Source organism: Eutrigla gurnardus (genome assembly GCF_963514095.1).
Source record: "Eutrigla gurnardus genome assembly, chromosome: 3".
Lineage (NCBI taxonomy): Eukaryota > Metazoa > Chordata > Actinopteri > Perciformes > Triglidae > Eutrigla > Eutrigla gurnardus.
The window spans coordinates 12,582,468-12,604,368 of record NC_139917.1 but is presented as its reverse complement, the minus strand read 5'-3'; the positions used below and the strand labels follow the sequence as shown (position 1 = coordinate 12,604,368).

Genomic DNA, 21,901 nt, shown 5'->3' with positions numbered 1-21,901 from the left:
TGAAGTACTAGTATACTAGTAATTATTTGTGGTTGTAACAAATTCAACACGTCTCTATATAATGACTTGTGGGATTAGTGACAACTGGTGGTGAGCTGGTAGTTAACAATTGATTAACTGGTTCAACTACACCTTTGATAAATGCTCCAGGCCATCTGCTTGCTTTTAAATAAGCTGCTTTTTTTTTTTTGCAAGAATCCTGCCTTTCTACTATTTTATAATTTCAGTAACATCTTACATGACATAATGTTGGTTACGTGTTGGTTATGTGCATTAATGATAATAGGATATGCCTGCCCTGTAAAGGGGAAAATATCTCACAACCCGAAGAAAAGCAAATCTCCCTGCACAGCCACAGTTCCTCAGGTGCAGGTAGGTAGCAGGAGTGCGTAAAATCAATAGAAAAAGACGGCCACCGCACACTGATAAGACTCTGCTGATGTACTTTTATTATGAACAACGCGTTTCGCTTTCAGCGTCGTCAGGTTCCAGGAACCAGGAACCTGACGACGCTGAAAGTAATAATAAAATAAATAATAATAAAACAAAACAAGAATAATAGATAAAATGGCCATTAAACATATACAGAAAATTCTAAATAAACTAACTGACAAACTAACTAACTAACTAAATAAATATTATATGGCTGGAAAATAACTAGGAAGAAGTAAATACTGATATGGTTCTACCCCTTTACTTAAAGTGTGTTGCAGTATACAAAGTACATTTAATTAGTTAAAATGATACTGACATGTTATAATATATCACCAATAATAATCTAGTATAATATCATGACATTTTTACAATGTCAGGGCTGCATGACTACTAATGATACTCAAATCTCCTGTGCCAGAGAAACCTCTTATTTTGAAGCCACACACAAACAAACAGTCTTGATTTCCGGTATTAATCGTTCTGGCGGATTTGGCAGGATTCACGCTTTCTGATGTATTTCCACCACCTGGGGTGCTGTGACATATTACAAACGTGAGTTGTTGCACTTTGGTTGCTCTACCCAACGCAACAGAAACATGTTTTAAGCTCCGGGCCACCTGTTTTTTTTTGGTTGTAGCTCAGTTAGCTCCCTGTAGCCGCTAATGAGAGCAACCGGCGGCTACAGCGCGACCACGGAATGCCTCGGAGAAAGAAGAACGGCCAGAGCCCGGCCAGAGTCCCCGGTGGGCCGCTAGAGGGGGGGAGCCTCGGCCACAACACGGGCAACCGACTACCTCAGGGATTTGACGGGGCCATGGCCAACGAATTTCCCTCCAGCGGCGCGTTGTCCAGCTCCGACAAAGAGAACATCATCAAACGCATGGAGGAGGTGTTCTCACACCTGGACCCCGAAGTGATATACATCGTGCTGTCCGAGTCTGATTTTAAAGGTAGGACGAAACACGGAAGACGGTTGTCTGACTTGCTGTGTGCGTGTGTGTGCGTGCGTGTCAGACTCACAGGAATGCTATTAAGTGTAATTCGTCCAACCACTTGTTAGCTCGTTAGCTGCGTACTTCTGACAGCATTTCACCGTACAGACGACCCTGCTGTATGGTGGGATCCGCGGGGGTCGAGGGTGTGTTATCAGCGCCCTCAACCTGCACCTGTTGACGTGAGCCCCTGCGTCCTGTACCATACACACGTATTCTGTCACGTTATGTGTCAAGCTATTGGTAGCAGTGAGCATCACAAAGTGAGTCTCGAGGCAGAAACAGACCAAACAAAAGCCACCAGTGTCTGTACAAAGCAGACACTTGTTTAAACTGTCCACGTTGCTGATGCAAGTTTGGGAAGGCTGTTTCAGGCACATTGTTACCATATCCACTGTGACGCTTAAATGGTAGTAAAATTAGTCGTTGGGTGGTTGTGTAACAGCTCTTACCCAGAGGGTGCAGGTCCTCACCACCTACTGTGCTGTTGTTATTCATGTCACTGTAATGGTATGTGTGAATCTGGGTTCATTGTTGCTTGTTCTCTCTTTTCATTTTGAATGCATTCATCAGTACAAATGTCTATAAAGTGCGTTATGTTGAATCGTGACTTTGACCCACTCTTTTCTCTTTTTGCTTTCTCTGTTTGCGTTCCAGTTGAAAATGCAATGGACTCTCTCTTGGAGCTGTCTGTGGCTGCTGAAGAAGCAGCCCCTATACTATCTCACGTCTCCGGCTTCGAGCGCACTGCTGCAGCCCTGCTCAGCCCATGCCACTTCTCCGAACCTAGACCAGACCCGGACTCCTCCAAACCGTCGCAGCGGCCTGCCTCTTCTCCCTCCACCAACCTCCTGACAGATGAGTTGGACCTGCTCATTGATCAGGAGCTAGAGACACTAACTGCACAACAAAACATTGAGGAAGAGCACCACGGCGGCCAGCATTTATCTGCCGGTACATCCCTTTCCTCTCTCCCTCTGCCACCATTCCCTCAGCAGGTCCTCCCTGAGCTGCTTCAGGCCAGCCTGCAGCCTGGATCTAGGGCCCCCCCTGGAGGTGACCAGCTGGAGCACATATGTGGAGCCTCCTCTCCACTCAACCAGCTCAGCATTTGGGAAGACAAGATTGTGAATGAGCCGCAGTCGTCGGTGGATTTTACTCATCTGATAACGGAGATGCCTGCAGACAAGCCTGCTTTGGACCTGGCAACTTCAGGACGTCCCTCAGCTTTCCAGGTGTACAAAAAACCAGACCCATTATACACTGCCTCAGACGAGGCTGGGGTCATGCCCTCCAAAGCGATGTTCGGAGGAGCACGATCTAAGGTGAACATGTTGAATCAGGAGCCTCTCGGGTATATGTCATCACCCTGGAACCCGCAGGCAAGAGCGTTTTCTCCCCGTGTCCATGTAAACCAGGGGCCAGCCTTCATTACCCCCGTGGCTTCCAACTGGCCCTGCCTACCCAGACAAGCCTCTCCATGGCTGAGTCGGGCCCAAGCACCTCTCAAACCTTCTGCCACTATTCCAAAGTCCTGGGCCTTGCCTGCCATCCCACATCCTCCTGCCCAGTACAGCAGGTTTCGTTTGGAAGGGAAGGTCCTTGTGCTGCTACGTGGTGCTCCAGGGTCTGGCAAGTCAACCTTGGCAAAGTAAGATTTAGGGATGGGACCATATAGGATTTTAGCTTGTTTTAAATAAATAGGCATTCAGGAATTATCAGAAAGATCAGGCTACCACAATGTTGCAATTTTCTTTTGAATTTATGCATTTCTTTAAAAATGATTGGTCCTATATGATCTTATCTGTAACGTAACAAAATATTTATTGTGTTAAAAAATGTAAAGTAATTTAGTATGTTTTAGTGCCATTTAAGAGTTTTAAGCATATTTGACTGATTAATGGGATAATATCGTGAATAGATAGGATAATCCTGACATGATATTTCGTCCCATGTCTTCTCTAAATAGCAATACGTTATGCATTCCAGTAGTGCCTGCTGGTCAGGTGGAGTGCAGGTTTTGCAGTTTCATCACAGCTACAGCCAGCAGAGTGGAGACTTGGTTGCATGTCAATAATGCCAGAATAGTTATAACAGCCATTTACTGGAAAATATTAATTTGGCAAACACACTGGTACTTAATTTTTTTTTCAACAAGCAACATAATCACAGACACAACTCTCCTATTGGAAAAACAATAATTGTTCACTCTTGATTTGTTTGCTTGTAAACTGAGCCTTTGGGTCATTCCACGCCAACTCACCTACATTTCAGGAACCTCCCTAGGTCAGCTCCTCAGATTTTGCTGGAAAAATTCTTAAATCTAGATCTATATGTTTCTTCCCACCATGCAAAATATTAGCTTTGAATTCCTCATAGTTTCAGAAATACAGACCTTTGAAAATTGACCCTGCCCCCAAAAAAAACATGTGCGAAAAAGGCATTTTTTCCAACTTCAGGAACTTATATTTTTGTTATGGATTGATCAGGATGCCAATATTGCAGATATTAACTAAATGGCATCCAGTCAAACCACCAACAGCAAAACCATTATCGCCTTTAGTTTTTAGCCTTGACCTTGGCGCAGTCCAGAGTCCCGGCTCTAAAGACCTGAGGCCCCTCAGGGGTAAGAGGGGCCTGACCCTCGAACGCCTTTTAGGTCAAAGTCAAATTTAAAGATCATCACTAAAGGAGTCATTCCATGCCAACTCACCTAGGGGCCCCCAGGTCACCCCCTCAGATTTGGCTGGAAAAAACCTTAAATGTAGATCTATTATCTATTCATATGCATATTTTTGCCTGGATAACACAGTGAGGTGATATTAGGTGTTAAGGATTTAACATCAGCCCTTTCCTCCGAGGGCTCTAAAATGGGCCATTTTTGCCCCATGATTTAACCATGTGTCTCGGGGTTACGGATCTTCAATAAGAAGAAACATTTGAGTAACGTTATAAATATCGTACACAGTCTGGTAAATGAGATGTTTGCAATTTGAAAAAACAATCACAACAGTTACATGGCTTGAAATCTGTGTGTTTCTGCAGAGACTTGGTGGAGCATAACCCCGGTGGAGTTGTGCTGAGCACCGACAATTATTTCTCTCGCCACGGAGCGTATCAGTTTGACCCCACTGCTCTGGGGGAGGCACATGAGTGGAACCACAAACAAGGTAAACGACACGCATGGTTCTGATAAGAAGCAGCCAGTTTGCAGTCAGTTACGACTGTTTAAAGATGGTTTTCATCAGTGTAATTGATTGCCATTGTTTCCCTTTAATTGTTGTGTGTAAAGCGGTTTGTTTTTCTTGTGCCAACTTTGTTCCACAGCCATTGAGGCTTTTAAAAGGGGGGCTAACCCCATCATCATTGACAACACCAACCTGCATGGCTGGGAGATGAAACCTTATGTGGCTCAGGTCAGTCAGCTTGCTTGGTAGAACTTGTGTTGCTAACAGATTCTGCTGAAGATCTTCATAAACTCTCTCCTAAATAATGTTAAATGCATGACACTGTAGGTCACTAGTGTGGTTTCGGCCACCAGACCCACTTCAGCACCTGAGTGAAAACATGCAGCCTGATCAAAGATATTGTAATTGCTGCACTTTCCGGTTATCTTAAATCCTCTCTTTGAGCATATAAACCAATAAAGCTATTAATGTATTCCTCCAACTGCACTTCCTAGATTGCATGTCATTGTTGGTACCTACAACGTGCAGCCTTATATTTTGTTTCTTAACAAATATATATACTGGGAGTAAGTAAGTATCTGTTAAACCAAGTGGCTGGACATAGGACACATATATAACTGTAAGAGACGGCTGGTCCCCTGTCTGTTCCAGGCCCTGAAACATGGATATAAGGTCCTGTTCCGAGAGCCAGACACTTGGTGGAAGCACAAACCCAGAGAACTGGAGAGGTGAGAGGGAGAGAGGAATTATAGAATTATTAGTGCACACTGTCAACTAAATACATTTTTTGCACATGAAGAGCAAAATGCTGTTGTAAACTATTGTAAACAATTTCAATTTCCTGTCTTGCATGTTTTTTTATTTGTGTCTCTATATGCATATGCAGACGTACCACACACAATGTGCCAGTGGAAAAAATTCGACGAATGCTTGATAATTATGAGCGCTACGTCACAGTCCAGTCCATTATGGGTTCACAGATACCTGAGATGAAACAGCGCCTCCCTCTGGAGAACAGACTTAGCTCACAGTGAGTTTCACCTACAAATGTCTGTCACGATCAGGCAGCAATTTTATATTTATCTTTACCTAGAACTGATGAAACCTAAGTTATTTATACCAATCTTATCATCTCTCAGTATTTAACTGCATTACATTTCTTTCTACAGTAGATGGCGCTCCATCGCTCTATTGGCTAAAGTGAAACAATGTTTTTATAGTCATCATCAAAATGGATAAAACTGTTTTTATAAATACACAGAAGGTTAATATTACCTGGTAACTTAAACTATATGCTCATCTATTAAAGGGGAATCATCAAGCATCATTGGACTGTTGTGCTTGTTATGTTAACTGAACCATTCCTATCTCTCTTGTTTTCCCTAGACTGGTGACTTGTGACGCACATTGTCCTGACCTTGTAGGGCTGTCTGGATTGACTAGGGGTTGTAAGAAACCCTGCCCTCAGCTGTATTCCTCACTACCTGACGTGTCTTTTGGCCGTTCTGCTGAGGTGGGAATGCTGGAAGACGCCACGCACAAATCTACGGATTCCCTCAATTTCCAACCTACAGGAAAACCTTCTACAAACCCTGAAATGTCGGATGGCGACGACAACATGGATTTGGGGGAATTAGATTCTGAGTTGGACGCCCAGTTAGAGCTGACTCGTCCAATAGGAGATCAGAGAATCCCTGACTGCATTGTGGAGTCGGTGATGAGCGATGACCAGCGTGTGGATGAAATGCCGGTGGCTTTCTCTGAGTCAATCGCACAAAGAGTGAGGAGAGAGAGACCAAGCAGGAGGTCTGATTTTGACAGGTTGGAGCCTGCAGATCTGGTGAAAGATACTAAGCAATCAGATGGCGAGGCAAAGGAGACGGATGAGGCAAAGGAATCAGAAGGGGGTGAGATGGTGAGGGACGGGGGAGACAGGGGAAACCCTCCGATGTTGGAGTTTGTTGGAGATTGGCCGTCTGAGGGATTCCTCGAGCAGCGACGGGTAAGGAGAAGAGAAAAAGAAGGAAATGCAAAGGAAGATGAAGGTGTAATTCCAGAAGCTAACAAAAATCAAACGATAGTGCAGTCGGGACTCAATGCGACAGAGTTTCAGAAGCTTCTCGATCTCATTCAGACGGGAGTAGCTGACATTCCGACAGGCTCATCCCTTTTCCGGAGCTCTGGAGAAGAACGGGAGAAAGAAGAGGAGCAAGGCGGCAGGTTTGAGGAGCCCCGGGGCAGTAGATGTAGCAGTGAGGAGAGGGAACAAAACACAAACGGAGTTCCCAGCAGCAGAGCTGAATTACCTGACTGTGTGTTAGACTGGAAGGCAGCGGACTCCTTTAGGGTCAGGGAATCTAGAATTGATAATTGGGAGGGACTTGAAACTGAAAATGAAGTGAGCGGTACCACAGGAGGGAATACTAATGTGTTAGACATTGATGGAAAAAGGGCTGTGGAGGCAAACGTATGCCATGCCATGGCGGGACTCCACAACACTGAAGGTGAGGTTGGAACACAGCCTGCTGCTGCTCATACTGATACAGACAGGAATAAGTGCACAGAGACCGGCAGAGGGACTATAGTTGAGGCTGATGGGAGTCATATTAGTGAGGTGTGTCAGAGTCCTGTGTGTGAGGGCTCTGGGGAAGCAGAAAACAGTGCTTTCAGTGGAGGCAGTCAGGAGAGAAAGCAGCGTCAGGGGCGTAGATCGGGGAAACAGTGCAAACTAGCCCTCACCTTTACTCAAAACTGCCCTGCGCCTTCACTGAATCTCCTCGAATGTCCCAGTACCACAGCCCAGAGCATAAACAGCACTAACCCAGATGTTGAACCTGACTTTAACACTCGTCTTCACCTCCAACCAAGCTTTGACCTGTTCACCGAGTCCAAATCTGAGACACACCTGCAGCCATCTTCCCCTCTTCCTCTGGTAGACACAGGCAGCCCCGCCCAGACCGAGCCGCAAGACTTTGCCCTTCTTTGGCGCCTCAATCGCCAAGACAACCGGGATGACGCGGCCGTCACCGTGTGCAGCCACCCCGGTGACATCACAGTCCTATCCGGAGACTCTTCTCGCTTTGTGCCGGAGCTGTCCTCTGCCGCCTCTGCAGCGCTCGCGGTTCACCCGTTGGGCCACAGAGAGGTACCCTACCACGTGATGCATGACAAAGGCACACAGGTGGAGGAGAACGAGCTCAGGGCCGGTCAAGACCGGCTTGAGAGCCTGCGCATTCTCAGCCGCCATTTCAAACTGGTTAGTTTTGATACGTTAGAAGACCTGTATGACAAATGCCACCAGGACCTAGAATGGACGACCAACCTGCTGCTGGACTCTGGAGAGAGGTTCTTCAGAGATGATGATGATGATGGTGAGGACGGTAGTGAAGATGAGCAGAACACATCCAGTCTGTGTGGAGCTTTAGGCAAGCCTGTAGGGATCAGAGTGTATCCTAATGCATTAGATGAGCATCACTCAGAAGGCTGGCCACCGGGAGAGCTAACTGGGTTCGAGGAGGTGACTCAGCAGTCAACCTTTGGGACAGTAAGCCAATCAGATGGGAGCGACAATGATACGGGTGTGCCAAGTTTTGGAGGCGCAGCTGTTCCAGTTAGAAACAAAGATCATCCTGTTACAACCTCCCACTTAAAAACATCTCCTCAAGCTGAACTCGTTCTGCCTGCAGTGAACGAAGGAGAGCCAAGTGGTGACACTGAACACAGAGTGATGGCGCACCGAGAAGGCAGCGCTGGCGGTGGGAGCTTAGATGAAGGGGTAATAGTCGAAGAGTCAAGAGTTGAGATCGATGAAGAGATTGCCAGCATGGACGAGGTCCACCGGCTGCTGCAGGCTGAGCTCGAGGAGATGGAGATGGAGCAAAAGCTGAAGGAGGTGGAGAGGACTGAAAGGAGGCACATGGAGGAGAGGAGGAACAGACACCTGGACATTCAGAGTGTGGAGCTGAAACTACCCACTGAACTGGCACTGCAGCTTTCTGAACTGTTTGGTCCCGTCGGAGTAGACCCAGGTAACTAACGCACACGTGTCTCATGGAATAGTGGTACTCAGATGACAATGCGGGCCTGAAAAAATATTTAAAATACTTGAAGTCATTTTGTGCAGAGAGAAATTAACTGTGACAGAAGTTTAAGTTGTGTTGAGTGCAGCAGATTCTGCCATCTGACATGAGGTTTCACACGCTGTTAGAGAGCTGACAAGCAGGTTTGTCAGAAACATACTGAAGGCATGTTTTCATTAAAGAGAACCTATTATGCTTTTCTGCTTGTTCCTTTTCCTTCAGTGTGTTATTTATTCATGTAAAAGGTCTCCAGAGTGTCAAAGCCTGAAGTCCATGTCCAAAGGGAGTAACTCTCCCCCGCAGAAACTCTGAACTGATTTAAATGCCTCAATAGTAAATCTAGCCTTTTCTTTCATAAAGTGGTGATGTCACCAAGTAAAACATTTGCATAATATCTGCCCAGCTTGTTTGGCACACGCCCTCATACAAAGTTGGTATGAGCTGAGCATGGAGTCTCCATGTTGAGAAGACGCTGTATTCTGCTGTGCGAGTACACATCCTTTGTATGGATGTCTAAAGGAAGAGGAGGTGAAGAACAAGTGGTTAAAATAATTTCTATCATTAATCCTCAGCAGTAAAACTCCTGTTATCTGGTTATGGTAAGGGGTTTCTGATAAAAGCACTGAAACTCTCTGTTAGAGCTCCTGCCCCTCCCTCCCAAAAAGCCCAGATCTCAGCCAGGATGGAAAAATAAAGTGTTATAATTGAAGCATGTAAACATGTTCTAGTTGGAACCTGAAAAACAAATATGCACCAGAATCAGAACTGACATCAGGTTCTCTGTCCTCCCCGGGTCCAAACATTCAGCTTCATGCTCCATTGATGACTATGCAGTCCAGATGGACCTGAACCTGGCTCAACTGCTCCACCAGAAGTGGAAGGAAACCATTCAGGTGAGATATCTTAAAGCCACTATAATCCATGTAAGTAACAACAGTTTAACAAATGACGGGAGATTGAGTGGCCTTCCAGTAATCGGGAGGTAGCTGGTTCGATCCCTGGCACCCGCAGGCTACATATCAAAGTGTGCTTTAAACACACCGAACCACATGGCTGTGCCATCGGTGTGTGAGTGTGAATGTCTATCACGCCTCTGCCCTCTGAACGTGTGTGTGAATGGGTGACTGCTGCCTTGTGTTGTAAAGAGCTCGGAGTTCTATAGATGCAGCTCATTTACCATCTGCTGCTTCACAGAGCTTTATAGTGGTTTCCATCTCTCTGCAGCTGTCCTATACATCCATGTTGTGTTCACAAGTTCATTCTGATCCCTCTGTTTGATACTCTCATGCAGTTTGACTCTGAATGCTGTTTTACAGGAAAAGCAGAGACAAGCAACTCTTGCCTTTCACTTGCTTCAAGAAAGTAAGTCTACACACACACACACAGACACAAACACACACTTACATACACACCTTATTAGGAGTTATTAGGCTACGTATAGCATGGACCTAGACCATATTTTAAAAACATCCCCAAGAACGCATTGAAAAGATGTTGAAACCACACCTAGGCTAGGTCTACCAAACTTTCACTTTATTTCACTTTGCTTTATTAATTAAACCTAGACGTCTACAGACAAATACATGTCAAATCAAATTGCTCAAAAGGACCTTGGTTCAGCATATCATCAATATTTTGTTACATTCATACACACATTGTTTTCTTAGTTCAGTTGCTTAACCGTGAATCTATTTTATCCGTATGTTTGTTCGGTTGTTTTACCCTGAATTCAAAAGCCTAACCAGTAACGGTTTTTCAGTGCAATTAACATTCAGAAATATGTCATATATACATTACATCTGCTACATTTTATTGGTATTGTCTGAGTCAAACAAACAAATACTACTTCAAAACCTTTTGAACGTGTAGGTTCAGCACACTGGCGTGAGTCACAGCTGGCCACACCTGGATCACGTGAGCAGACGCCGCCAGCACGTTTCCTGCTGACTGCGGATGGTTCCTCATCACTGGACAGTCACCCAGAGGCCCGTGGTCAGATGCCATTCATGGACCACTGGAATGTCTCACGCCCACAGGTGTCTCTTAGAGATATTATTAAAGAGGAGCAGGCTTTGCAGGAGAACGTGGCAAAAGTAACGCAAACACACACATGCATACATATCCTGCTCTGTTCCTCTCTCCCTCCCCCACATCCTCACCCCTTTCCCATCATCCTTCTCTCAGACCAGACAAAGTCGCGTAGACCTCGACCGGCGTGATGGAGCCGCCCTGCTTAAAGAGAACCAACTTTATTCCCTCTTCCCCACCATTGACAGACATTTCCTCCAGGACATCTTCAGAGACCACAAGTGAGAAAATAACTTTTACCTCCATTTAGAAACCAAACAGGTTTCATCCATCATGGTTGAAATATCCATGGTTGCTGCTTTGTACATGTTGTCAAATCCCAGATAAGCTGTGTAATCGGCCAGGTAAACGGGCTGGTTTACCACAGGTGGATCAACCCTATTAAGCTGTGATTTAATTAAAATAATCGGATAAAAAAGCATGCAGAAAGAACTTTATGATGATGGTGATTTGTGTAAAGTTTATTTCTGTCTGCAAGGCGACAAGCAAACTATTAAAATGCTTGTTTTCTGAATGGAGTCTGGACTGATGGGTGCTAGGCTATGCTAAAGTTGTAGCTGCTACATCAACACTCCAAATAAGGTCAGCTAGACATAAATATGACACGTACAGTTATACACATAGTTCGGGCTCTGTACTAATATGAGCTACTGTCATAGACCTCTGGGTGACCACAGACGGATACAGCATTATTTTTCTCTATTTCTGATTCAGCGACATCAATGAGAGAATCTCAACACTGATGGGCTTTTCGCGAAATAACACACATTTTAAATATGTAATATATGCATCACATCTGTTGCATTCATGTCAGATTCCATCAAGATGAAATAATTCAACAAATGAAGCTAATTTTGCATATTTGCCTCATGTGCGTGATATATGCGTTTGTCTTTACAGCTACAGCCTGACCCAGACGGAGCTGTTTCTTCGCGCTCTACTGGACGAGGAACCCGTCAAGACAGTGATCGCCCCCGAGGCTCCTCACTCCGACCACCTCAGAGCAGCCAGCAAGGAGAGGGAGAAGGTATTCACACACGGTGTACATGTACAGTGGCAAGAAAAAGTATGTGAACCTTTTTGAATTTCATGGTTTTCTGAATAAATTTGTCATAAAATGTGATCTGATCTTCATCTAAGTCAAGGGTATTGACAAATATAATGCATCATGTCGGCCCCGTAATAGACAGGTTACCTGTCTGTCTCTACATGTTGATAGGCTGGTTACCTGTCTGTCTCTACATGTCTCCCTGTGATAGACTGGTTTCCTGTCTGTCTCTACATGTCGGCCCTGTGATAGACTGGTTACCTGTCTGTCTCTACATGTCTCCCTGTGATAGACTGGTTACCTGTCTGTCTCTACATGTCTCCCTGTGATAGACTGGTTTCCTGTCTGTCTCTACATGTCGGCCCTGTGATAGACTGGTTACCTGTCTGTCTCTACATGTCTCCCTGTGATAGACTGGTTACCTGTCTGTCTCTACATGTCTCCCTGTGATAGACTGGTTTCCTGTCTGTCTCTACATGTCGGCCCTGTGATAGACTGGTTACCTGTCTGTCTCTACATGTCAGCCCTGTGATAGACTGGTTACCTGTCTGTCTCTAAGTGTCTCCCTGTGATAGACTGGTTACCTGTCTGTCTGTACATGTCAGCCCTGTGATAGACTGGTTACCTGTCTGTCTCTACATGTTGGTCCTGTGATAGACTGGTTACCTGTCTGTCTCTACATGTTGGTCCTGTGATAGACTGGTTACCTGTCTGTCTCTACATGTCTCCCTGTGATAGACTGGTTACCTGTCTGTCTCTACATGTCTCCCTGTGACAGACTGGTTACCTGTCTGTCTCTACATGTCAGCCCTGTGATAGACTGGTTACCTGTCTGTCTCTACATGTCACCCTGTGATAGACTGGTTACCTGTCTGTCTCTACATGTCAGCCCTGTGATAGACTGGTTACCTGTCTGTCTCTACATGTCACCCTGTGATAGACTGGTTACCTGTCTATCTCTACATGTCTCCCTGTGATAGACTGGTTACCTGTCTGTCTCTACATGTCAGCCCTGTGATAGACTGGTTACCTGTCTGTCTCTACATGTCGGTCCTGTGATAGACTGGTTACCTGTCTGTCTCTACATGTTGGTCCTGTGATAGACTGGTTACCTGTCTGTCTCTACATGTTGGTCCTGTGATAGACTGGTTACCTGTCTGTCTCTACATGTCAGCCCTGTGATAGACTGGTTACCTGTCTGTCTCTACATGCCAGCCCTGTGATAGACTGGTTACCTGTCTGTCTCTACATGTCTCCCTGTGATAGACTGGTTACCTGTCTGTCTCTACATGTTGATAGACTGGTTACCTGTCTGTCTCTACATGTTGGTCCTGTGATAGACTGGTTACCTGTCTGTCTCTACATGTTGATAGACTGGTTACCTGTCTGTCTCTACATGCCAGCCCTGTGATAGACTGGTTACCTGTCTGTCTCTACATGTTGATAGACTGGTTACCTGTCTGTCTCTACATGTCAGCCCTGTGATAGACTGGTTACCTGTCTGTCTCTACATGCCAGCCCTGTGATAGACTGGTTACCTGTCTGTCTCTACATATTGATAGACTGGTTACCTGTCTGTCTCTACATGTTGGTCCTGTGATAGACTGGTTACCTGTCTGTCTCTACATGTTGGTCCTGTGATAGACTGGTTACCTGTCTGTCTCTACATGCCAGCCCTGTGATAGACTGGTTACCTGTCTGTCTCTACATGTTGATAGACTGGTTACCTGTCTGTCTCTACATGCCAGCCCTGTGATAGACTGGTTACCTGTCTGTCTCTACATGCCAGCCCTGTGATAGACTGGTTACCTGTCTGTCTCTACATGCCAGCCCTGTGATAGACTGGTTACCTGTCTGTCTCTACATGGTGATAGACTGGTTACCTTTCTGTCTCTACATGTTGGTCCTGTGATAGGCTGGTTACCTGTCTGTCTCTACATGTTGGTCCTGTGATAGACTGGTTACCTGTCTGTCTCTACATATTGATAGACTGGTTACCTGTCTGTCTCTACATGCCAGCCCTGTGATAGACTGGTTACCTGTATTTCTCTACATGCCAGCCCTGTGATAGACTGGTTACCTGTCTGTCTCTACATGTTGGTCCTGTGATAGACTGGTTACCTGTCTGTCTCTACATGCCAGCCCTGTGATAGACTGGTTACCTGTCTGTCTCTACATGCCAGCCCTGTGATAGACTGGTTACCTGTCTGTCGCGACCCTGATTACAAGATAATTCCATTTATTTAGCGGTTTGTTTCCCTCTGTCCTTTTTAAAATGTGTCAGAGGCTGAAGCCGCTGGAGTCAACTATACCCAACTATCAGGACACGGAAGACCCAGAGTATGAGGACTTCCGGGCCGAGGCCAGCCAGCAGAAAAGCTTACAGGTGGAGTCTTTCTCCAAGGCTGCTGAAGCCTACAAGCAAGGACGCAAAGAAGTGGCCTCATTTTACTCACAGCAGGTGAGAAGCTGAATATGTCAATGTGATATTTTCACCTCCGTAGCACTCCAAACTTTTCATAGACTTTCCCTGTATTAGCGGTTTCAAACCTGATCATTTAGCTTTCCCACGTTTGTTTATCTGAAGGTGCAGTTCTTCTTTTAGCGATAAATGAATCTCTGCTCGTAGTAGATGAATTTGCATCACCTCTCTTGTAGGGTCACCTGCACAGCCAGCGGATGCGCGAGGCCAATCACCGTGCAGCAGTTCAGATCTTCCAGAGGGTCAACTCTTCGCTGCTGCCCAGAAACATCTTGGACCTCCACGGGCTGCATGTAGATGAGGCCCTGGAGCATCTGGCCCAGGTCTTACAGGACAAAACCACAGGTAAGAACCATATACTGTACCGTATCCACACGGTTGGAAACAGGTGGCTTATTCTACAGTATTGCCCATAAATGATCACTAGTGTGTGTGTGTGTGTGTTTAATATCAGTGCCCATTCAGGATAGTTCAGGCTGTTTGGTGGCTGAGCTCAAGAAACACAGAGAGCCCAGTCTGTGTGTCCTGGGACAGAGGATGTTGCTGTACAGATTGAAAAGCCCTGTGAGGCAAATTTGTGATTTGGGGCTATATGAATAAAATGTAATTGAAATGGTTTTGCCATATGATTGAAGTGTCAAAATACAGAAATGACCATAAAGCACAAAGAGGCGAGTCCTGCCCCATCTGGTGTTCCTCAAAAGAGAATTTTGCTCGTGAAAAATGTCACCATTAGTCATCTTATTTAGTGTGTGAAACAGCTCAGTGAACTACATCTATAACTTTGTGTACTGTGTGACTTCCGCTTGCTACTAGTTTACAGTTCTGGAGGGGAAAAGCTGTGTAAAAAAAACATCGCTCATACACCTAAAATTCCTGTTGGATTATGGGTAATGTGACAGTTCTTTTTATTGTTGCGGTTTAAGCCTAGACTCAAATGGGAGTGTTAAAGTGGTGCACATCTAAATCATGTTAGGGATCTGAATATCTAGAAGTTCCCTCCTCTTCACTGTTTTCTGTGTGTTGCTCCTCTTTGGCCTCTTTCTGTGTAGATTGTGAGCAGGGTCTGTGTCGACCTCAGCTCTCTGTCATCACAGGAAGAGGGAACCACAGCCAGGGGGGCGTGGCCCGCATCCGCCCCGCCGTTATAGACTACCTCACCAACAAACAGTACAGGTACACACACACACACATGCAAAACTCAGAAGCACATGTTCATCATCACCCACCTTTCTCCTATCTCTCTCTATCTGTCAGGTTCACTGAGCCAAAACCAGGTCTCGTGTTGGTCTCTTTGAAGTGAGAAGAACCTGGTTTATCAGCTTTGAGCTAAAGCTGCTCTGGAGGAACACACACACACACACACACACACACACACACACACACACACACACACACACACACACACACACACACACTAGTAGTAGTGTCTTAAGAATAGTTTGCTTGTGTCTTTATGAAAGATAACTGCATAGGCATTAAACACAAATGATGCAGCTGTTAAGCAAGAATGTATGTACATTTTAAATTTAAAGGAGTTTTATAGTATGGTGTCTTTCCTACATTTAATCTTTTATGCCTTTTTTTGTTAAGTGTGAGAAATTCCAGTGTTTTGAAGGCGTCATGTTGAAATGAGGAGTCATGTTTGAGATGTAATGTGAGGATTTTATGAAATCTTGATTGGGTTGTGTTTGCATGCTGTCTGTTTGGAGGTAACTCTCTAGGAATTTAGAAGATATGACGTCCTCTTTTATTTGATGCCAATTCTGTTCGCAATCTGATTGTAAAGGTTCTCACCAAACCACATGCTCCTGGTTGTGGGGTTACAGTACTTCTTGCTGGTTAGGAGCCTGAATCTGTTCAGATGATCCGCTCTGCAGCAGTCGTTGTCCTTCGTCTTAGCAGCTGCTTTAGCAACATACTGCAATGGTCATTTACTTAAGGCCAAGCTTAGCTACTAATATATTCATATTCAAACTCAGGTAAAGACTCATCATTGTTAGGTTCTCTCTATCAAATGCCAGTTGGTTGTAGATTTTTTTTTAACCCATCGTGCCAAATAGTGTAGCAGTTGTGTTCCTCAGGTTGCTACCCTATTTTTGTAGGTTTAAAACGGCTTCTGTTTTTCTTTCTGTGTGATGTTTTTTTTTAACTAAAAGGTTGTCAGCGTTGACCAATTTTACTGATTGTATACAATGTTGTGAACGTGTGAATTAAGAAGAGAAAATTGTATTTTTGTATTCATTCAAATGTTTTACAGAGTATATTGTAATGCGGAATAAACTATTTGTTTACAGTTTTAGGGGTATGTGTATTGGTTATATGTCTCATAGTGGAAAACATAATCCTGTGTAATGGCTGTTTTCACACACACACACACAAAATATTAGTATTAAAAGACCATGTAGTGCCAAATTAAATGAGACAATAATCTGAGTGAGTGGACACAACTTAGTTGACTGAATTTGTATCTGTGTTTTTGGCCATAAAATGACAGCTTGCTTTGTAGCCAAATGTTGGAAAAAAACAAATTTCATCTACCAGCCCAAACCCTATTTTTCCCCACCCAACATACTCCATCCAAAATCGATATAGTAGATGAATCGTTACACCCTTAGACGTTAGTATGGCATTTCAAACACAGACAGGACACAGGTGAGCAGATATGCAGACAGGCTGACAAGACGAATCACACACAAGTGATACACATAAAAAGTGACACTAAAACACAAAAATAAAACATTTTTTCAAAACACTGATCAATTTTACACTCGGTCTCGCGTCTGATAATAAAAGATACACACTTATCCACAGATTATTTTGCTTGATTATGGATATCATCAACGTCTCTTCACCTACACCTGCCACTCTAAGTTCGGCTGCTGTTGGCTGTCTGCAAGACTCCTACCGAGTAGGACCGAACTGAGGAGTCAGAAGGGGATCTTCTTGATGGCAAGCTCTCAAAATGACACGCTGCTAAACCGTCAGCTGTCGAGGGGCCTTCACCAGGATCAGAACAAGGTCCATGGGCTTTATTGAGTTGCTTTCTAAACCCAGAAAAGCACCATAAAGTTGTGAAGAAACAGCCTGACTGCATGTAAGACGACGTGAATCTCCTGAACAAAGTCTGTGCATCAAGTTAAAGTGCTTTGTCAGAGAATTAGCATTCGCCTATTGACTTTCGCAAAAAGTACACATCTATTAATCTCTTAAAGCTGCAAGAAATACAACTTGTGCATTAGGAGGGACGTTACGATCAGTTCCAACTTAGCTACATGCCAATGTAAATGCCAGTAATTTCATTCATTTTTTTTGATCATGTTCTGCTTTTGTGTCCACCATGAACGGAAGTGATCTTTATGAAATATTTTATTCTTGACAGCTGTGAGCTCTCCGGCTTTGTGAAATACCAGATAAGTTGGCAGAAATCCACAACATAAACCCCCAAAAAAAACGTCTTTTAACACAGCTGGTGTGGGGGAGGCAAGCAGAAGATTGAGTCATATCTGCACAGGCAGTCAGCTAGCGGATGTGTTTTACTCTTCTCTTCTGTGTCACCTCCCCACTCGACTTTACAAACCTCCGTGTTGAGACACAGGTGGCAAAATAGTTCTCCTCCGTCTCCGTTTCGTCTCGAATTAACTAATTGACTTTATTGATGGTGTTTAGAGTCTCCACGTTGGCAGATTCAAATGAATGGGAAACTGTTTCTAGAGTTTACAGGCTTTTGGCTTCTTTTTTTGTCCGTATCGTGAAGTCTTCAAAGGCGGCAACGAGCATCCGCCCTGAAAGACTGAGAAGAAAGGTAATTCTCTTGTTCTTTGTCTTGATGCAACAACACTGTTTTGCTGAGGTTTCTTTTCTATTATATTCTATTCTGTTCTATTGTATTTCACAATTTAATTAAGGCTCCATAATGTGGGCAAAACCCTAAACTTGTTTCAACATAAAACCTTTGGGGGTGTGGATGTTTTTACTCTGTTATTTGAACAAAAATATAATTATGAATGTATTGTTAAGAACTAAGAGGGGTGTATGAATCAGTTTAACCAGTTGCACTAAGGGCTTTACTCTTGTTTTCTGACATTATTTATCTTTGAATTTTTATTGTTATTGCTTTAACAGTAGACCCTGAGTGACTTCTTCTTGAGAGAGAAGTTCAATTGTGGGGGGAAAAAAAACAACAACCACTGATTAAAGTGTCCCATTCACCTTATGGAGGTCTTTCCATGTATGTGTGTGTGGGCGTGTTTTACCACTCATGTGGGGACATCATCTCTATGTTTTCATATCTGAAAACACACTCGCATTTTTGGGGACATGGCACGTCCCAATAACGTGAATCATGGCAGGTGGTTTTGAGGTTATGACTCGGCTACTTTAATGCAATGGAAACTGTCAATTTAACACAGAAAGTTCCTAACAAACCATCTGCCGAATTGTTGTGTTGATCACATTCAAAAGAACCTTTCAAATGTATTTTTAAAATCACTATAGCATAACAGTAACACAACCTCTTCTATATCAGATGTTTGTTGATGGTGCAAACGGCAGAACCAGGGCTCGTTATGGGAGATCCATTAGATTAATAGGAGAAGACAGGTCTTATGTATGTGCTTTATAATACAGCAAACATGTATTTGTTGGTAAAGAGTCTTCAGTCTTGAGCTGTGAATTCTGGGTCACACCCAAACACACGGATCTCTACTTCCGTATTTAATCTGTACCGTGTTATACATGTCATCTTTTCCTTTCACAGTAAATATAAAATATGTCTGCCACAAAAAAACAAAAACAATATTGATATCTGCTGTTGATTACGACGGTCGTGTTTTACGGATATTCCTTATTTGTCTTGTTTCCTGGTTTCCAAATAGTAAAACGATTGCTGTTCTATGCTCGGCTGCATGTTGCTTGAGGAGAATCTCTGAACTCAAGGTTTCAGTTAAATGAACAATTTGCTGAAGCATTCGTTTTAAAGTAATATGACAGATTGGTTAATGCTACCTTGTGTTTGTAACATGTCCTCTCTTCCTCAGCAGATTTCCCTCCTCATCTCCGGGAGGTTCGATGCGTTTGAACAGAATGACAGCTGTCTTTGGAGAGACGGACCAACTCCTGACGCCTGTACTGTACAAACTGTACAAACTCCTCCATGTGAGACACATTTAAGGACATTATAGGTTGGTAAAACCAGCTGAATTACCACTGAAATCTCCACAAGGCAGGGCGATGAAAACGACCACTTGATCACGGAAGTACAGCACACATAGAAGGGTGATCGTCGCCTTTGACTTCCTTGTTGGACCCTGTGTCTCTATATCCAGAGAAACTAACATCTAGAGGAGTGAGACGGTCAGAGGCAGCCATGAACGGCTTGGAAGAGATGTCGGTGAAGTGTGTCCTGGTCGGGGACAGCGCTGTGGGCAAGACGGCGCTGCTGGTCCGCTTCACCTCGGAGACCTTCCCAGACGCCTACGTACCCACTGTGTTTGAGAACACAGGGGTGGAGGTGTACATGGACGGCGTTCAGATCAGTCTGGGCCTGTGGGACACGGCGGGCAATGACAACTTCAAACAAATCCGCCCAAGATCCTACCAGCAGGCCGACGTCGTCCTCGTCTGCTACTCGGTGGCCAACCCCAACTCGCTGGCGAGTGTCCAGCAGAAGTGGATGGCGGAGGTTCGAGAGAACCTGCCCAAGGTGCCTGTGCTGGTTGTGGCCACCCAGACGGACTTGCGGGAGACGGGCTCGCATCGGGGCGGCTGCATCTCAGCAGCGGACGGGAGGCGCGTGGCTCATGAAGTCCGTGCTAAAGGCTACCTGGAGTGCTCCTCCTTAAGTAACCGCGGCGTGCAGCAGGTGTTTGAGTATGCAGTGCGGACGGCCGTCAACCACACCAGGAAACAAGCTAGGAGACGGATGTTCAGCGTAAACCAATGCAAGGTCTTTTGACCTTTGACCTTGACCAGATGGGCTGCTGAGCCTTCATGAAATGACTTCATATATGATGCATCCAAGTGCTCTGTTCAAACTAAGCGGGGGCCCGTACAGGAAGATCCCCCCGAGGCTGTTTTCCACTGCTTCACTAACTAAAAGACTCTCAACTCAGAACATATTTAAAGACAAGAATATACTTTGATTTTGGGATGCAAATGTGCACAGGTGGAAGTTCTACTTTTGTGTGATCCAGGGAAGAAAGCGTTTGTGAAGTGAACCACAGCACATGTGAAACGGAGCATCAGAGGGATTCTGCGTTTCAGAAATACTCCATGAAGAACTTTTGTGTGAAAGGCTTCCTTAAATTACAGCATTTCAAACTTTAATAATGAAACTGTCGTTCAGTCAAAAAGGAACGTATCATACTGTCAGTTTGTGGTTGAATCAGCAAATTAACTTTTGAATAGGTTTCTTCTCTACCATAAATAAAGTGAGTTTTATAGTTTTACAGTAGAGTGATGCTTTTATGATTCGTCAGATGTTCTTTTCAGAGTGAAGTTAATATGAAATCAGTAAATAACGGTGAAAGCGTGTTCACATTGTCAGCAACCACTTAAACTCTTCTGAATAAGGAAATGAGCGTCGGCTCAGAGATTTGTATTGTTTGAAATGTTTACTCAGACATACAAAAGGCACATCAGTCTTAATAAAACATTAATAACTCAATTATATTGATATATACAATATATAATTGAGACGTTTATTTTATATGACAGAGGATCCAAACTTCACTTCACATTTTATTGAAACCCTTTGCCGTCTCTTAGCGGCTATTCAGGGTTATTTGTCAGATGTCATTTTTTTAATTGAACTGCATACCTCCTTTAAGAAAATATGAGAACTATAAAGCAAGACCTGCTCCACATGCATAAATTAAAACTAAGGATTCAACACTGACACAGTATTGTTTCATTTATATGTGCAACAGTGGCTGCGTTATCTCGTCTGGTTTCCCTTTCTCTCTTTTTCAGGTAGTGTGCTGTAGATTTCAGTGGAAGTGTGAACATGTCGAAAAGTGTGCATTCATTATGAAAGCACCCTTTTCTGCCTCACCCGACTTACACCTTTTCTCTTAAACGCTAATAGAATCACAGTGTAATTTACACGTTGTACGTGAACATCTCATTTACTTCGGGTTTGTTGTCTTACATGACTATGGCCACTTACAAACACATTTCATAGAGTATGTGATCCTCATATTACATGTTTTGTATTTCATGCTGTATATGAACAAACAATAACCTCTGCCCGTCTGCGTGTTCGTCACATATCTGGAGACGTGCTTATCTTGGCGGGTGAACAGCTGCTGACCTAACGGACTGCTTTTCAAATTTGGTACAATTTATTTAGAAACATTCAATAAACAATGCAAAAGTGCTTTGTGTTGCAGATTTTAATTCTAACTTATAGGGGTTATGTCAAGGTGATAATACACCAATATGGAAATGAATACCTCTGACATGGATTTAGAAATTTGAAAAACATCACACTAACTTAATTAATTTTTCATCTGTTCAAGGTGGGGCTTTCAGGTCTTATAATTATGGATAGTTTTATGAATAATAATATTTAAATGTTATATTGTTAC

General features: G+C 44.1%; 2 protein-coding genes across 3 annotated transcripts; both read left to right on the top strand.

Moving 5' to 3' along the window:
* Positions 1–982: 982 nt before the first annotated feature.
* On the top strand, positions 983–16,617 carry n4bp2 (NEDD4 binding protein 2). The gene is made up of 16 exons (XM_084006456.1): positions 983–1,385; positions 2,085–3,078; positions 4,473–4,597; positions 4,755–4,843; positions 5,267–5,343; positions 5,502–5,645; positions 6,002–8,643; positions 9,502–9,587; positions 10,011–10,056; positions 10,564–10,787; positions 10,879–11,003; positions 11,683–11,809; positions 14,115–14,291; positions 14,489–14,657; positions 15,365–15,488; positions 15,570–16,617. Exons 1-16 carry the CDS (start codon positions 1,133–1,135, stop codon positions 15,613–15,615), a joined length of 5,448 nt encoding a protein of 1,815 aa, XP_083862582.1. The 5' UTR covers positions 983–1,132; the 3' UTR covers positions 15,616–16,617.
* A 1,259-nt stretch (positions 16,618–17,876) lies between these two features.
* On the top strand, positions 17,877–21,643 carry rhoh (ras homolog family member H). Of its 2 annotated transcripts, none has more exons than XM_084005445.1 (2): positions 17,877–18,117; positions 19,355–21,643. In XM_084005445.1, the coding sequence occupies exon 2, from the start codon at positions 19,681–19,683 to the stop codon at positions 20,266–20,268; it is 588 nt and encodes a 195-aa protein (XP_083861571.1). In that variant the 5' UTR covers positions 17,877–18,117; positions 19,355–19,680; the 3' UTR covers positions 20,269–21,643. The 2 variants fall into 2 exon arrangements, with proteins under 2 accessions (XP_083861571.1, XP_083861572.1); XM_084005446.1 differs by having other exon boundaries at positions 19,352–21,643.
* The last annotated feature ends 258 nt before the right edge of the window (positions 21,644–21,901 follow it).

Bases quoted from the DNA above. Each gene is read 5' to 3' on its own strand.
- n4bp2 (XM_084006456.1), top strand. From the start codon at position 1,133: ATGCCTCGGAGAAAGAAGAACGGCCAGAGCCCGGCCAGAGTCCCCGGT. The intron at 5,344-5,501 runs GTGAGAGGGAGA...ATGCATATGCAG, and splicing joins AAACCCAGAGAACTGGAGAG to ACGTACCACACACAATGTGC. The intron at 11,810-14,114 runs GTATTCACACAC...AAAATGTGTCAG, and splicing joins CCAGCAAGGAGAGGGAGAAG to AGGCTGAAGCCGCTGGAGTC.
- rhoh (XM_084005445.1), top strand. From the start codon at position 19,681: ATGAACGGCTTGGAAGAGATGTCGGTGAAGTGTGTCCTGGTCGGGGAC.